A 17,098-nucleotide genomic window follows, 5' to 3' on the forward strand; every position below is an offset into this window, starting at 1 on the left:
GATTATTGCTGATATTGTTAGTACTTTTACAACATAAATAAGACCATTGTTATTGTGACAACATTGTTCTTTAGTTCATTTTATTCCCAGTTGTTTTATTTATTTTCCTTCTTTTTTCTATTTGTCATTTCTCTCAGGCCGTAGTTTTTAATGTGGCACTACTGTCACAGTGGATTCATTAGCATTCCACCTGTAGATTGTGATATATGTTTCTGCAATATTTTGGAATACTTTTGCAACACAAACAAAATATTAGCTTATGCCTAATCAGTCAAAATACCGAAGCCACCCAATATAACAACATTCATTTATGATATGTTTTGCCTCCAGGTCCTAATGAATGTAATTTATTAGACCGAAAGGGAACCGATGCAAGAGCACTGGCCTTATTATAAGAAACATAATGAATATGGACTCCAGTTCTTTCATCCTCACTGCCCCTATAAGAGAAATAGCCTTTGGGCGGCTCCATACCGCTCACATCAGACAAGTGCATGAGATGACAGGGCAGATCACAGACGAGGAGTGAAAGAACTTTGGTGGGAAATTGGCATTGATGATGAAAAACAAACATAAAGCGGAATTTCAAACGCATAATGAATATTTCTGTCATCCTGAGCCGTGTGCATTAGAATAAATAAGAGCAGAGCGCTGAGCACGGATGGAATATTGATCACTCACATCCTGCCGTGACGGAACATTTTCTGTGAACTCATCAGCGTGAATGTGATTCATTTAATAAGCTCGTGACGAATATGACCTCCGACTCTCTTGGTTCTACATAGTAGATTGTGTGACCCTGGGGCCAGGCAGTGATTGAGCATTGTATTGTTGATTTACATTGTGAACAACAGCTTGATTATTTCACTCTTGTCTGTGTCATTCAGTTTTTACACTTCGAAGAACCAGATTATCTGTGTTTAGTAGAGATTTAAGGGTCACTTCAATGATGTGGTGCATTATTCTTTCCTTTCACGACAAAAGTGATTGTTGTATTTGTTTTTGTCATGTTATATTGTTGTAATAATTGGCAGGAAACGTGTGTGCATTTGTCATTTCCATTAGTGAAAAACAAAGCAAACAGATTTGATATTTGTATTTGGACAGCTTACTCACTTTGCTGCTGACATGCTCATCACAAGCATTGCTTTTAAATGATTACTTTTTGATTCTTGCACGTGTCTTCCCTGAATTCTAAAAGATTAAGATGGTGGGTGGTTTGTTGGGGTCCGCTGATATACACCAATGCATTTGTTTGTATCTGATTTAAAATGATACTATCAAGTAAACAGCTTAATATAGATCGTTACACGAGGAACGTTTGAATACTACATTTTACTTAGGGTGGATGCTCTGGGTGGTCCGCCTTAAATTTAACATGTCTGAATCACGGTTGTCCTTCTCGGTGTGTATTTTGGATGAAATACACTCCTGTGGGTTCATTCTTTTGCAGCTCAACAGAGAAAATGAGCGGGCACCATTCACTGACGTACAGTTTGGCGGCGACGTTGGCACAGCCACACATGACAGCTTTATACTTTAAATGACTCCTACACCACAGAACTGAAGTGAACTTATGAGAAGGAATGAAAATAACGTGCTGTTTGGGACAGAAAATGTATTTAGTTGAGGATTTTTGTGGCTTAGGATAGCAGAAGCAATTCTTAAGGTAACATTCATCTGATCAACATGATTTTTTGAATGTTACTCAAGTATGTTTATTGTATTCGTTATTCGTTTTTACTTTTAATTTGAGTCATGAGGTTGGAATAAATTAGTAAATTAATAATTGGAAGGTTGTTGCATCAGTTGCTTGGATTGTTTAGTCACAGTTGTAAGCCACAATGGATAAACACGTCCGATAAATGTATAAATGTAAATATTTGGTATGATTACAATTAATAGATGAGCTCATGGTGTAAAAAAAATCGAATCCACTGAGTGTGATTTGAGACAGAATGTATCATCGAAAGCACCTCAGTCCTGTCATTTAAAGATTGAAGACCCTGGCCGGCTGAAGTGACTTTTTCCTGGATGAATGGTGTAATTTATAGTAGAAAGGATTTGAGAATGTGCGGCTGCACTGATACAATCTGGCTTGGCAGCTGCAGGTTAAAATGGAGCACCCATTTTACCTGAACTACATCAATCCAGTCAATCTACTCGGTACTCTGTCCATTATTTTTAGAAGAACAAACGGAGCCAGTAATATCAGGAGTGAAATACCCTGCTATTGGATTTGCTATATGAAAATATAGATAGTAGATACAGTAGTAGTAACAGCTATGTGGCTTAAACGGCAGATCATTTAATCCTGGTGATGAGGTGAATGTGCCACAACACACAGTGCGTCAAATCCTTCTGTGTACAGGGCTGTGTAGTCTCAGGTCAGTTTAAAGTGCCCATGCGAACTCCTGTCCAACATCGAAAGCACCTATAATAGGCACACGGTGTCTTATTATCTCACATGTCTGTGATGTTTGATTGACTGTATAATGAAACGTCCCGACCGAGCCAGCCTCTTGTAATCCAGCCTACTCTAATCTCCATCAATCTGGCTTTAGCATTTGATAATAGTGCTTGTTGTAAATGCCTGTGAGGCCTGTCAGAAATTGCTTTTGTCTTTCGGAACAGGCACATTTCCAGTCCTGATCTCGTTCTCCACACTCACAGAGACTTGATAATGGCTTGATGCCATTAGTTCGAGTCGTCCCTCTGTTGTCTCCGCTATTGCAATTGATTATTCCCAAGTCAGTCCAAACTGAGAGTGGATCATTAGCGTGTGCTACAAATTACTGATTAGCAATGCCTGCCAAGTGTTTCACAACAGTGACACATTACCCTGCAAAGCAGAGTGTGTGTCAGAACACATATAGGCCAGAACCATCACAAAATGAGTGCTGTCTGAATTTGAGCAGAGAGCAGCAAATTAAGCGAGCACGCTCAGATTTCTGTTCGCTCCTTTCTCATCATGCAGAAGCTGAATGCATACCCTTGCGAAAAGAGCAAACCCACTCCTGTTGTACAAGAGCAGCAAGACAAGTGCCGACTAATAACCTGACAAGTCCAGGGTCAAAAAGTTCAGCTCTCAGAGAGCGTATCACGGCCCTCGGTCTACGCCTGCGCTAAGAAGGGGGAAGAAATCAGTCTAATCAGAATCCTTTAACCTTCATTCTCCTTGAGCAACTTCAGAACGTTTTAATTCCAGCCATGTCCTAGACGCCGCCATAGGCTTTCATTTATTTGTAGCTGTAAAGCTTGAGGGTTTTCGATTTTATTTCTGTGGTTGTTAATGTCAATAAATGTCATTATCGATTAATTTTGTTGATACATGCTTTTTCGCCTCTGTTGTGGAGCTTAAAGTCTAATACCATCATAGGGGCAGAATCAAAATGTCAGCCTATGTTGTGATTGCAATCAAGACGACTTGGAGCGAATTGTTACCTTGATTGAAAAAACGCATTAAAAGCTGTACAGAATTCGAGAAGTCGATTATTTAGGAGCTTTTCTATTTGTGTACCCGCATGTAAATCGCCCCTGTAAAGTGAAACGTTGCCTGAGCCTTTAATAGTTACAGGGCTGCCAGCGTGAAAGTGCCGGTCTGCGAGTAAAGTGTCTAAGTTCTGAGAGTTAATGGTGCTGTCAGACTCTTAAGGGCCTCGTGGGAAAGACGTGCGATAAATATCCACGACAAGCCGTGAAAAAGTTCTCTCCGGCGTCGCAGGGGCAACTCCATTAGCAGGACGTGCTCTTGATTTGCGTATTTGTCAATGAGGTGGAAGTGACGAACACACACACACAAACACTGACACCGAGGCTCATTTGCATTGCAATAGAGCATTCCAGTAGTCCAGCATAATGCTGAGGGGAAGCTGTTGACCCGTGAGCTCCCGCAGAGTTCTTCTCACAGCTCGGCTTCTTATGGCATCTACTCCTCCTCTCGCCTAGAGATCCCCAAACAAACAGCCCACAATACAGGGCTGTAAATGTCGGCGCCATACAAACACACACAGGTTAACAGGTGCTTTGTACTTTCTGTTTGAACTGTCTGCATGGATAGACAATGAAAGTCCGGCTGCAGTAGGTCTCTTGCTGCCGCAAACATCTGAATGGGAACCTACAGAACAAGGAATTTAGCAAGTGTGGTCAAATAGCGTTGTTAAAATGTGTCTTGAGCACTCAAACTACACGTAATCACCAAGGTGAAGAAGGCTGAAGGCAAGACTATTCCATATTTTTATTGTTTATGAATTGTTTGCCATGCATAAGCATTATACGCAGTGACCTATGTCAGGTAGCTGTGTTGAAATTATTCTGCTGTATACTGCCAAGTGAAACCAAGTGAAACACACCTAAACACAAGAGAGAATGATGAAGATTATGAAGATGAGGTAAATACATGGTAGCGATTATGTCACCTTACATAATTAGGAGGTCCCATCTGGTCTGGACAATAGTCACTGACACTAATTTGGTTTGATGCACATGGTTGTACTGTTGTAAAAAAAATAATTTATCATTTGGATTCATTATTTGTTCGTATTGAAAATAAGGCATACATGCAAAGACGATTAGGAGGATTGGTGAGCTAGGGGGTGCATGCCTGGGCTTCAGGATTATGCCTGGCAGACCTTGCACCAGCATCCGTGGAGTCACATGCTTTGTGTTGCAAGCAATCATAAGAAAAGACTTATTTATAATAATCTCATAGTAGTGCTTATATTGATGCATGCCCACTGGTCTGTTGTGTAGTCAGACCTGACAGAAAGCACGTTTCCTCCCAGCGTGGACGACATGGTAATTGAATATGGCCTGATTCTATAGGATAAAAATAGGAAGGGGAAAATGGACAGTAGATCTGATATGGAAAAATTACAACCAGAATGAGCAATCAGTCATCATTCTTTAGGAGAAGTGATAGTGTAGCATCCTAAGACCCAAGCAGTCTAGACGGCCCTTCCCCCCCCCAAACAGACGGATCGATGACTATGGATTACCCGCTGCGCCTCGGGGAATGACATGGACCAGCTTCTGGGCTCGCTTCGCTAGTCCACAGAGTGGAAATAGGATCAGTGTTCACGTTTGCCACCCTGACTCAATTTGCCTTTACCTGATCTTCACTTCCCTCGCCGTTCAGCATTGAGAGAGTAGGCGACCACAATCCGACGTGGCGTGTCTCCTTCCATTTTGCACAAATAAGATGAGAGTCTGCTCACACTTTCTTTCCGGAACTCATTGACTTAACAGGGGAAAGAAAAGCCACTCCACCGATCTCGGAATAAAGCTCCAGTGGGTACTGTATCAGTTCAGGCAATCAAACATTTACTCAGCCACTGCTATTCAAAGTGAATGTGAAATCGGTGCACAAAACGGAACCCTCCCTGTCTTAAAGCTTAGAAACAGAGCTAATAGGCCGGGTACCTTATTCATCATATAGAAAAATTAGAAGAAAAGTGTGACGTGTGTGCGTCGGCTCTGCTGCAGCAGGACTTGTTATTTGCCCGTGGCTGACAGTCTCCTTCTCTTGCTCCTAATTGCCCCTGTGGGACTCATCAGGAGAGCTGCGACTGTCCGCTGTGCGCCAGAACTAGCGGGCGCCGGCTACGCTCGGAGCCCCTGCCTTGCTGACACACAAACATACACACACATACCCACTCGCCAGTCTCGCCGACTCCCTGCGTCCTCTACAGGTGTCGTCGCTTTTTACACCCCCTCCTTTCTGCCTGTCACTCCTCACCACCCCAACCCTCTCTCAACCGTCTCTGCCTCTCCCAGGGGACACGGAGGGGACTGTGCCTTTGAAGAAGAATAAAAAACAAACCATTTTTATAAAAACAGGAGCTGCTGATAGCTCAAGGTCATAATGTAATGCCAGAAGTCTAAATATGACGTGGAAGCATGTAGATTTTGTTAATCAGTCTGTAGCTTTGTCCCATACTGCATAGTTATGTGCTGTTAATAATTAATTTTGAGCGTGCACAATTGTCTACATCAAAATACCAACAAACGTAGACCAGGAAACAGGATACAGACGACCCACTTATGTGTTATGAGTGATAAAGTAAAGCACAGCAAAGTGTCCTAGTAAGGTTTTGGGCCATTACAAGCCACCAGAACAGCAAATACACAATGAAAAGAACCTCATTTGGTGTTTGAACTGGGTTGAGGTCGGTTTACTGTGGATTCGAAACGTTTTACCCATCAAGTTTTTAGCACTGCTGAGTCCAAATAACTGTGCATTGATCTGAAGTCTTTTCTCCAAGTTGGCAAGTGCACCCAATCCATGCCAGCACAATGCCCTCACAACCAACCCGAATCACGAGAGCCAAATTAAGCATACCTGCCTGTGCTGTTCTTTTGTGCACACATACAAATATAAAACTCAACCCAGTTCGACAGTCTTTGTGACTAAAATACATTCAATCTATTTCTCGAAGATGAACCTTGCTTTAAACTTACTTTTTCTTTTGCAGTCTTGATTGAACATCATTCTTAGGATTTTTAAGACATGCTACAGAACAGAACAAAGTGGGAGGGCAGTTAAAAAAGCGTCACATTTGATCTAGTGTAGCGTGTTGGAAATATCTATTGTGTGTGAAATTATTATTGTTATTTATGTGGCATGTGCAAAAACAGTGAGACAAATCTTTACCATTATGAATAATAAGTTCGTCTTGTCATGCCCATCATGTCACATATTTCAACTCGATCCGTTTTTCTTCAAACCACGATCGTAAACATCGTGCTGTATTAGCATGCGTACAAGCCTCCAAAATGATGGACAGCGTGAAGTCAAGGTGTCATGCCGAGTTTTATGAAGCGTGCGGCTGTGTTTATGAACAGCGGGGAGCTTCTCTGCTCCTCTAGCCACGTCCCTCTCAGCGGGTCGGCATCATAAACGAATGGGCAGACATTTTGTGGCGGGAGCCATGTCTGTCCCTTCTGCCACACTGTGTAACAAAACCGCTTTAGATCCAGCCCAATACACCCAGCAGCACTGTGTCAGGGGATTTGCTAGGTCAGGGAACTGTGCGAAATGCTTCCCTGGATTTGACTAATGCGCTCCCAGAGCCTTTTCTCTGGAGTTTGGACCCTGGAAATCTATAAAGACCGGCCTCCATGAACGAAAATTGTAAGGCATGGATAAAGCATGGTTCTTTTTCCTTTTCGATACGTGTACCACACACATCGCGCTCGCACGTAGGCTTTATCGGTCTCCCATGGTACATTCTAGCTCATTGAGTTTGACAGCAAATCAATATGACCCAGTATCTATTGTTAGCTCATTCAATTAAACCAATTCATAATGGTGAACATAATGGAAAGCACAATGAAGAGCTACATCAGTGTATGTATAATATGAGGGAATTCAAAAGGACTGTAACATTAAGCTTTATTTAGCCAAATCGCTGGCCCTTACACAGCACCCCCTTTACGATCACATACAGGTTGACCTGCTGTCCTATAAGACTGATGGAGAAATGTATGCAAATGTCACTAGCACTATTGTAAATCAGAACCCGGAGGCACGTAACTCCACAAAGGAAATAGTCCCCTCGCCTTTCTATCTAATTACAATTGCAGTCAACTTCATAAAGTGGAAAGCGAGAACTGACAGGTTTAAGATTAATGCCAATTAGAGCTGAGCAATGCATTTGTATATTTGCTTCCATTTGATGCACACGGATCATAACAATGTGGATAGAAAAATATCTACATACAATTCAAAACAAGATCAGTGATTTATGGGAGCATATGAGCAACAAGGAGAAATATCAGTACTAGTCTGCTATTTAAATCTGGCATCTGGATATTTTAGATCACAATAATGTATTGACAGAAGAAAAAAATCTACATTGGAACTTTGGACGAATGGGTTTTCATTATGTTTGGCAAAAACAAATACAGCATTTTAACATAGCGTCCTTTAAACAGGAGGATTTGTCAGTACGCTGTCAATAAGCAGAAGCTGAGGCATAATTGGGTTCTGCTGTAAAGCAATTCTTTAAAATACAAAAGCAATTAGCTGAAAAGATCCTGACTTTATTGTTTATACACTAAATGATAACCCGGTACAGTAAATATACTGTTATACTAGAGTAGTAAGCAGTTTAGACTGCATCTCAAGAATTTGAGCCTTAATATGTATGAAAGGATTTCTCCAGTACTAATGTGTTCATGTTTGGCTAACATGTTAATGTTATCCATCAACAAAGCACTATGGATAGCGAGTAAACGTTAAAGACAGTCTGTTTAAACAATGTGACCCTGTGATAGAGCCTTGTTTAAGGTTGCGTCTACCTTTGACATCGTGTATGTGATTACACGGTGATCTGTCTGTAACATGCCAACCCGATTGCTGACCGGGATCAGATCAGAAAGGCTTCCTACTGTTCAGATGTCAGTGCAGTGTTTGTGCAGTCTCTCGGGTTGAGTTTATTTGCTTTGCTAGATAAACAGTCTAGTTTCTCTCAAGCCGGTCCAATCACAATGCAGGAAGTTTTGTCGTACGGTACTCGGCCCCTTCAGGGGCTGTTTAATGGCCCACATGTGCAGTTTTACTTAGAAATGTGGCATGTTTGGAATGCAGCAGGATGCAGGACTTTATGGCAATAAAAAAATCTATTTCAAAGCTAATGTCTGCTATACCAGGCTTAACGAGAGGACACAGGAAATGTAGTGATGGTTGATTATTATGTGGCATGTGTAGTGGCAGAGGGCGGCCAGTGTAGCTGGTCCGTGATAATTCTTCCCGTTCTCACTAATCAAACTGCCAACACATGTTAAATAACGTTAAACATTTCTCTGACCAAATGAGTTTCGCCCTCCTCCTTTTCCCCTCTAAATCAATTGCTACAAAGTGTTTTGGTCTTTAAATCAGGCCAGCTAGAGCGGACTCGCATTGATTAATTGATAATAGATTTGCGAGAGCCATTTACTTGTTTTGCAGCACTTTTTGGAGTCAGAGGCTAATGACCGTCTCTAGAGTGAGCGAGAGCTTATCTGAGTTTTATCGCTCCTGTGCTAAATGGGCCCCAGTAGAACAGTGCGGATCTAAGCCACAGCTTTCTACTTCACGCTCTCTAAACTCTGGGACACCAATTATATAGATATCAGAGCCAGATCCTCACAGTCGCCCCGCCGAAGCGCCGTCATACGTTTCTGAGGAATGCCTTCTAATTAAGGACCGTTGTAGCCTTGATATGAGGCTCGAGTCGCCTCTAATGAAAAGGGAGTGATCCGCGCTGGCCAACTTAGTCCGAAGCCTGCACCCAATTAATTGCTCATTTTCGTTGTTTTTCTAGGTAACTGTACACCCAGCTGCTAGCAGAGAGGACTATGAGGGTGGCAGCTACCTTCACTCAACAGAGCTTTAACTTGGGCAGGTAGGAACGAAGAATTTCACTCGGATCAGACAGGATGAGGACCTGGACCGCGCTCTTGTTATGGGCATGGGCGGCCCATACTGCGGACGCCATGGCACTTTTTAAAAGGAGAGGCGGAAAGAAGGACGTATCGTGGGGAGAGAAGGATGAGACTCTTTTAAAGCGTTCTAAGAGAGGATGGATGTGGAAGCAGTTCTTTCTGCAGGAGGAGTTCACCGGAACAGAGTATCAGTACATCGGCAAGGTAGGAAAGCATTTGTGTCCATTTATTTAGCAGCTAACAGGCTAAACACATTAGCAGCATGAAGATGTGTAGATCAAGTGGTGATGTACGATTTACACCGTCCAACAAACCAAGTTGATCAGCCAAGACGTTGTGTGGCGTTTGCTTCCTTTAGCCTTAAGCTTAATGTATTAATTCCTTCATCTTCAGTAAGCACTTAATCATGATCAGGGTGATCAGGGTCCTGGTGAGTCCAGAGACTATTCTGGAAACACTGGGTGCATTCTGTCAGAAAGACGCCAATCCATTGCAGGGCATCACCCACAATTATTTATTTACTTATTCACACCCATTGGGAATTTATTACAGCCAAGCCATATACTATGTTTTTGGAGGCGAGAGGAAACCAGAATACCCAGTGGAAACCCACAAACCGCTCCCTATGAAACAGGCATGATGAAAGGGCGGTAGATAGTAAAGTAATCATGCGTTTTGTTTATGCTGGGGGTTACGTTATGTTCAGGATTTTCAGCCACACATCGTTAACCAGTGTGGGGCGTCTTTGTCCTCCCTAAATACATGGTTGGACGAGTTCGGTGTTAAAAAAACTCCAGTAGACTGTACAGAACTCTGACCTCAAGGTAATTGAACAGCTTTGGGATAAATGAGAACATTAATTGTGAGCTCGGTCAGAGCTACATAAAAAACTGAGATTTTTACTGCTACTGTATTATTTCTGGATGGTTTTGTTAACGATGACAGGTTAGCTTTCAATTTTAATTTGGTGTGTCAGTACTGGGTTGTTTGTTGCATGTAAGTGGTCGTAATTCTTTATTTCTTTTTGCCGGCGCTGACATGTGAACGCAGGATCAGATCAGATAACTCAGAAGACAGTTCAGACAGGTGAAAGTTCTGAACAAGTTTCATCATCTCTCTTAATCCTCAGTCTCTCGCCCGCCTCCTGTTATTAACTAGCACTAGACGAAAGATGAAAATGTAGGCTCAGTGATGTTAGCGTTTCTTCAGCAGAGCTCATGCCAGGTTGGAGATGAGGGAAAGGAAAAGAGCTCAGGTCTTGGACTAATAATCAAAGATTTATGATTACCCTTTGCTCAGTGTTTCTACAAAACCGTACTTTCATGTGGGGTGTTGGAAGCCCATAATTAAACAACCCTTTCCTCTGTATACACGAGAAGGATATACAGGAGGATCATGCATACTGTTAAAATAAGTATTAGCAGGATCTAGGGTGGGCTTATAGGATTATAAAAACAATTTTCTGACCAAACGTGGGATTGTGATCGTGATCTGGGTTTGAATCTCAGCAGTCTACACAGAGATGATCGGTTATGTCTGCGGTGGGTGGCCGAAGCCCTGCAATTAATCGGCGCCCTGTCTAGAGTATCCCAGTGTTTCCAGGTAAAACCTGGACCTCACTGCCCTGAGCAGGACAGATCAACTGATGCAAATGAAATGAAATGCAAGGTTGTAATGATATGCATGTTAATGACTGAATACATCTAGTAGGATTGGGATTTACCTCTGCACTCGGCTGCTTTAAATTTTCTCTCGTGTTGAAGTCAAATTATTACTATATTTTCCAAATTGGGTTATTAATCAAGTCGCACAGGCAGCACATTAGCAAGCAGCATAAATAATCGCTTCAGTGACACAACTGATCTGAATTAGGAGCAACATCGTAATCATGATGCTTTACAGATTCTTCCTTTTAACTGAAATGCTGACTTTAAGTGTTGGTGTGTGTGTGTTCCTGTAAGAGGACTTTGTTCAGGTGTGGTACTTGGTCTAAAACGTATAAGAACCCAGACGAACGGCTGGATTGTTTGTCTGTATATTCGATTTGGCACATTTGATTCATGATGGTTCCCCTTCCTGGCACAATCCTTCTATTATCCACTCATGGTGCATTGATATGTGCCCCCACAGTGGTTAAGTTAATGTAACACTACACACCTTCTGTGTTTATCTTCTGTAAGCCAAGCCTGAGATTCAAACCCCTGGAACTCTCTCTTACCATTATGCACACATGCTCACTAAATTGTCAATCCGTTCTGACTGGTGAAATTCCATGGTAGCAGTTTAGGCACTTAAAAACACCACGATTTTCTATTTAAAATTGATTAATCATTCAGTGCTACTAATGAGTGTTTCATTTTTCAAGCATTTTACCTTTTAAAACATGACATGGGTCTTTGCAGAGTGGATTGGAGAATGAATTCTTAAGATAAATGCTGAAAGTGCTTCAAGAGGAATAAGTGTGTGATCGAATACGTTTTTTTCAGAACACAGATTTTTAATGTGCATTTTAATTTCATTTGCAAAAACCAGGTGTGGCGTATTTGCAAAAGCTTTAAGACAATGATCTACCTGAACATAGCAGCCCAATCAGACTGAAAGTAACCCTAATTCCTTCATCGGAAGTAGTGGCTTTAGACAATCGTGTTCACACCTTTAGCATTTAGAAGTAAAAAATTCCCCTCGAAGCTTTCTTCTCAAACTAACCTGGTGGCTCGTGAATTACAAGACATGCTTCAAACGTCTCTTGGGATGTGAAGGATAACAGTGTTTGATTTTGCTCCGAAAAAAAAACGAAGCAGCGCACAATGAGACAGCAGGTGTGGATGGCTCTGCCTCTAATGAATATGTATTCACCTTGATTGCACATTTGATGTTTCTTACTCTCATATGATAAGCAATCAGAACTCAATTTCACCGGAGCTCATCTGCACATATTGCTCTACGGTACATGCACGGCGACTTCCTATTTTCACTCTTCATTTTTATTGTCCTGATCAGCAGAAACAGCAGCCGCCAGAATGAATCAGGCTACCGAATGCGTTTCAATATTTAGCAGCGTTAAGACGTAACCTCAGAAATGACTCCAATGATATCTCGTCTGCTGCAGCTTCACTCCGATGTGGATCGAGGCGACGGCTCGGTGATGTACGTCCTGACGGGCGAAGGTGCCGGGACCATCTTCGTGATAGATCCGAACTCGGGCGATCTGCACGCCACGCGGAGCCTAGACCGAGAAGAGAAGCCGTATTACAGCCTCAGAGCCCAGGCCGTCAGCAAGAAGAACGGTGTACCCCTCGAACCCGAGACAGAATTCATCGTCAAGCTTCACGACATCAACGACAACGAGCCCAAGTTTGAAAAGGAGTTATACCTGGCCAGCATCCCCGAAAGATCACACGTCGGTAAGCGCTTTATTCATTGCTGGTCTCTTTTAATATCATGTCCTTTACATGCATGTAAAAATGCAGTGTGAGCAGCAGAGTTGGTCAGTACCAGGGATACCTGCAATCAAAAAAGTGCTGTGATTAATTGATTGAAAGTTACGCCACCTAGCGCATGCTGATCTCTTTCAGCTGACTGGTTAATGATTATTTGACTACTCAGGCCCATCTTCTGCATATATACAGCACACTGTCAGCTAAACCAACACCAGCCAGGTTGGAATGACGTTCATAATTCTTCTACAGAATAGTCATAAAGTCATATTTTTGCATTTTGTATTTATTTATTCTTATTAAATAACAGGCTGGTTTAGAAGCATTTTGATTGAAACTCACAACACAACACAGTTTTAACTGAACTTCACTGGCCACAAGCCAGACTGTGGTTGAGAATAGCAACACTGCAGAGGCAGCGAAATGGAAATTGTAATGGAGAGAGGAATAGACCTCCGCCTAAACGAACCCTATATCTCTCCTTATAAAATCCTATTATGGTGGCAAAACGGCGGTTGAGATTACAAGAAACTCGACATCAATGCTGAGAAGTACATTGCAATTCCTGTAACTTCCATTCCAGTTAAAGGTTATTATTTCGGCATTATGCATAAACAACACGCGTAGTGAAGATACGTGTTTATATTTAGAAGCAGCGGCCTACTGTGTTGTTTGCAATAACGGTAAAGGTGAGTGTCGTTTACTGTGGTTTTGCACGCATGTGTTGAAGAGATGTTACAGTAAATGTCTTAAACAATTTTTTGTTTGTTTGTTTGTTTCCTAGGTACCTCAGTTATCCAAGTCAAAGCCCACGACGCAGATGATGAGATGTTCGGTCTAAGTGCTAAACTGGTCTACAGCATTAGCCAGGGTCACCCATACTTCTCAGTGGAGTCCAACACAGGTCAGCGATCATCCGAACGGCCTGTTATTATAATCAGAAAGCATGTGTGTGTGTGTATTTACTCATAAGAAATAATTACAGAGAGAGAGAGAGAGAGCGAAATAAAGGGAAAGAATTAAAGGTAGAGAGAGCACTTCAGTAATGCGAAAGGTTGGCATTATGTCCTTCCTAATAGAGCACTTTAACTGAACAAACTCGACACAGTTTAATCATTCTAATGTGCACCCTGGACCCTCTCCAGCCCAACACAAACACAAAAGCTCCTGTGTCGGACTTACGGCGCAGCTTAACACTAATATGCTTCAGCCCAGATGTGACATGGATCATGCGCACGTAACATCATAGTACATGATGTATAAGGGATTTGGGCTGAAAAAGGGATACGCATTAGAGTGCAGGGTTAATCTCCGAATGTTTTTTCGCTGCTCAGCACAAGCAAAGAAACAGCACAGCATAGACTTCAGGCTACACAAATGACTGGATTTGCAAGCTGCTATATTCTGTGCCGGAGTAGATATAGAGCACAGCATTTTTAAGACACAGCAGATGCACCATTTTACACCCATCTGTAGCAGTTTGATCATCATTTTCTCTTTTTATGTGCATTGTCGGTTTTTAAGCGTTTCTAATACACTAGTACACAGATTTGTTGGGGGGGGGAGTTTATTCAGCTTTACAGTACAGTGCACGCTACACCGCCGAGTTGGTTTTGATCAGTCGTACTTTGGTCACAGCGCCGGTCACAACTACACAGTTGAATGCTGATAAGGGCGGTGACAGATCAGAAAACCTTTTTGTCTCTTGAAAGTAAATTGTGTATGCGAGTACTAAACATAATCTGAAAGTAAGAGGTGAACTGACTGCAAATGATTTAAAAGCAAAAACTGTCAATTCTAAGACTGTTATTATATCCAGATCTTATTGCATTATGATAAAACACATACAAAGCATTGAGATTTAAACATTAAGATCTATGCATTGAGGCCTAAGTACAGATACCTAAGCATTGAGACATGTGCATTAAGATACAAGCACTGAGACCTAAGTGTAGAGACCTGTGCACTAAGACCTAAGTGTAGAGACCTAAGTGTAGAGACCTAAGTGTAGAGACCTAAGTGTAGAGACCTAAGCATTGAGACATGTGCATTAAGATACAAGCACTGAGACCTAAGTGTAGAGACCTGTGCACTGAGACCTAAGTGTAGAGACCTAAGTGTAGAGACCTAAGTGTAGAGACCTGTGCACTGAGACCTAAGTGTAGAGACCTAAGTGTAGAGACCTAAGTGTAGAGACCTGTGCACTGAGACCTAAGTGTAGAGACCTAAGTGTAGAGACCTGTGCACTAAGACCTAAGTGTAGAGACCTGTGCACTAAGACCTAAGTGTAGAGACCTGTGCACTAAGACCTAAGTGTAGAGACCTGTGCACTAAGACCTAAGTGTAGAGACCTGTGCACTAAGACCTAAGTGTAGAGACCTGTGCACTGAGACCTAAGTGTAGAGACCTGTGCACTAAGACCTAAGTGTAGAGACCTGTGCACTGAGACCTAAGTGTAGAGACCTGTGCACTAAGACCTAAGTGTAGAGACCTGTGCACTGAGACCTAAGTGTAGAGACCTGTGCACTAAGACCTAAGTGTAGAGACCTGTGCACTGAGACCTAAGTGTAGAGACCTGTGCACTAAGACCTAAGTGTAGAGACCTGTGCACTGAGACCTAAGTGTAGAGACCTGTGCACTAAGACCTAAGTGTAGAGACCTGTGCACTGAGACCTAAGTGTAGAGACCTAAGTGTAGAGACCTGTGCACTGAGACCTAAGTGTAGAGACCTAAGTGTAGAGACCTAAGTGTAGAGACCTGTGCACTGAGACCTAAGTGTAGAGACCTAAGTGTAGAGACCTGTGCACTAAGACCTAAGTGTAGAGACCTGTGCACTAAGACCTAAGTGTAGAGACCTGTGCACTAAGACCTAAGTGTAGAGACCTGTGCACTAAGACCTAAGTGTAGAGACCTGTGCACTGAGACCTAAGTGTAGAGACCTGTGCACTAAGACCTAAGTGTAGAGACCTGTGCACTGAGACCTAAGTGTAGAGACCTGTGCACTAAGACCTAAGTGTAGAGACCTGTGCACTGAGACCTAAGTGTAGAGACCTGTGCACTAAGACCTAAGTGTAGAGACCTGTGCACTAAGACCTAAGTGTAGAGACCTGTGCACTGAGACCTAAGTGTAGAGACCTGTGCACTGAGACCTAAGTGTAGAGACCTGTGCACTGAGACCTAAGTGTAGAGACCTGTGCACTAAGACCTAAGTGTAGAGACCTGTGCACTAAGACCTAAGTGTAGAGACCTGTGCACTGAGACCTAAGTGTAGAGACCTGTGCACTGAGACCTAAGTGTAGAGACCTGTGCACTAAGACCTAAGTGTAGAGACCTGTGCACTAAGACCTAAGTGTAGAGACCTGTGCACTAAGACCTAAGTGTAGAGACCTGTGCACTAAGACCTAAGTGTAGAGACCTGTGCACTGAGACCTAAGTGTAGAGACCTGTGCACTAAGACCTAAGTGTAGAGACCTGTGCACTGAGACCTAAGTGTAGAGACCTGTGCACTAAGACCTAAGTGTAGAGACCTGTGCACTGAGACCTAAGTGTAGAGACCTGTGCACTGAGACCTAAGTGTAGAGACCTGTGCACTAAGACCTAAGTGTAGAGACCTGTGCACTAAGACCTAAGTGTAGAGACCTGTGCACTAAGACCTAAGTGTAGAGACCTGTGCACTAAGACCTAAGCATTAAGACCTAAGCATTAAGACCTAAGCATTAAGACCTATACATTTTGTGTAGAAATCACGTTACATACAATATGTTCACATCTCAGATTTTATATATTGGCTGCATGCAGTCTGTTACCAGCAGCTCCATACTATTTGCCAGCAGTTCGGCGCTAATGCATATCATTTAAATAATTAAAATGCATAATAGCTCCCCTGTTTGCATATAATAGTGTGTGCAGAATTCAGCATAACGCCACTGTTGGTGATCCGGTGCGTGCACTGCACAGGGAGTTTCTGCTCAACACCCGATCTCTCTTCATGCCACCGATGTGCGCATAGATTAAATAACATCTCATTTGTTAATTCTCTGTAATTATGTAAATCATTGACAAGGCAATAAAACGAGCGCAGCGTAAAAAAAAAAAGAGATTCGAGTGAAATTGGTGTTCGGTAGCACATCATGACTAGAATAGTGAACTCGCTACCTGCAGCTGCATCCTAGTAGCGGCTGCTGATGCCAATTATAATCTCCACAGCAACACAAGGGTCAGAGAAATGCGATGAG

The 17,098-nt window shown here is 42.5% G+C and overlaps 1 protein-coding gene across 1 annotated transcript in view; it reads left to right on the forward strand.

Moving 5' to 3' along the window:
- cdh6 (cadherin 6) overlaps positions 1 to 17,098 on the forward strand; it is a 36,119-nt gene that overhangs the window by 5,642 nt on the left and 13,379 nt on the right. Inside the window, 3 exon segments of the mRNA XM_062987361.1 lie at positions 9,306 to 9,630; positions 12,536 to 12,830; positions 13,648 to 13,767. Coding sequence (XP_062843431.1) covers positions 9,421 to 9,630; positions 12,536 to 12,830; positions 13,648 to 13,767 — 625 coding nt within the window. The 5' untranslated portion in view covers positions 9,306 to 9,420.

The sequence above is a fragment of the Trichomycterus rosablanca genome, chromosome 25 (assembly GCF_030014385.1).
Source record: "Trichomycterus rosablanca isolate fTriRos1 chromosome 25, fTriRos1.hap1, whole genome shotgun sequence".
NCBI lineage: Eukaryota > Metazoa > Chordata > Actinopteri > Siluriformes > Trichomycteridae > Trichomycterus > Trichomycterus rosablanca.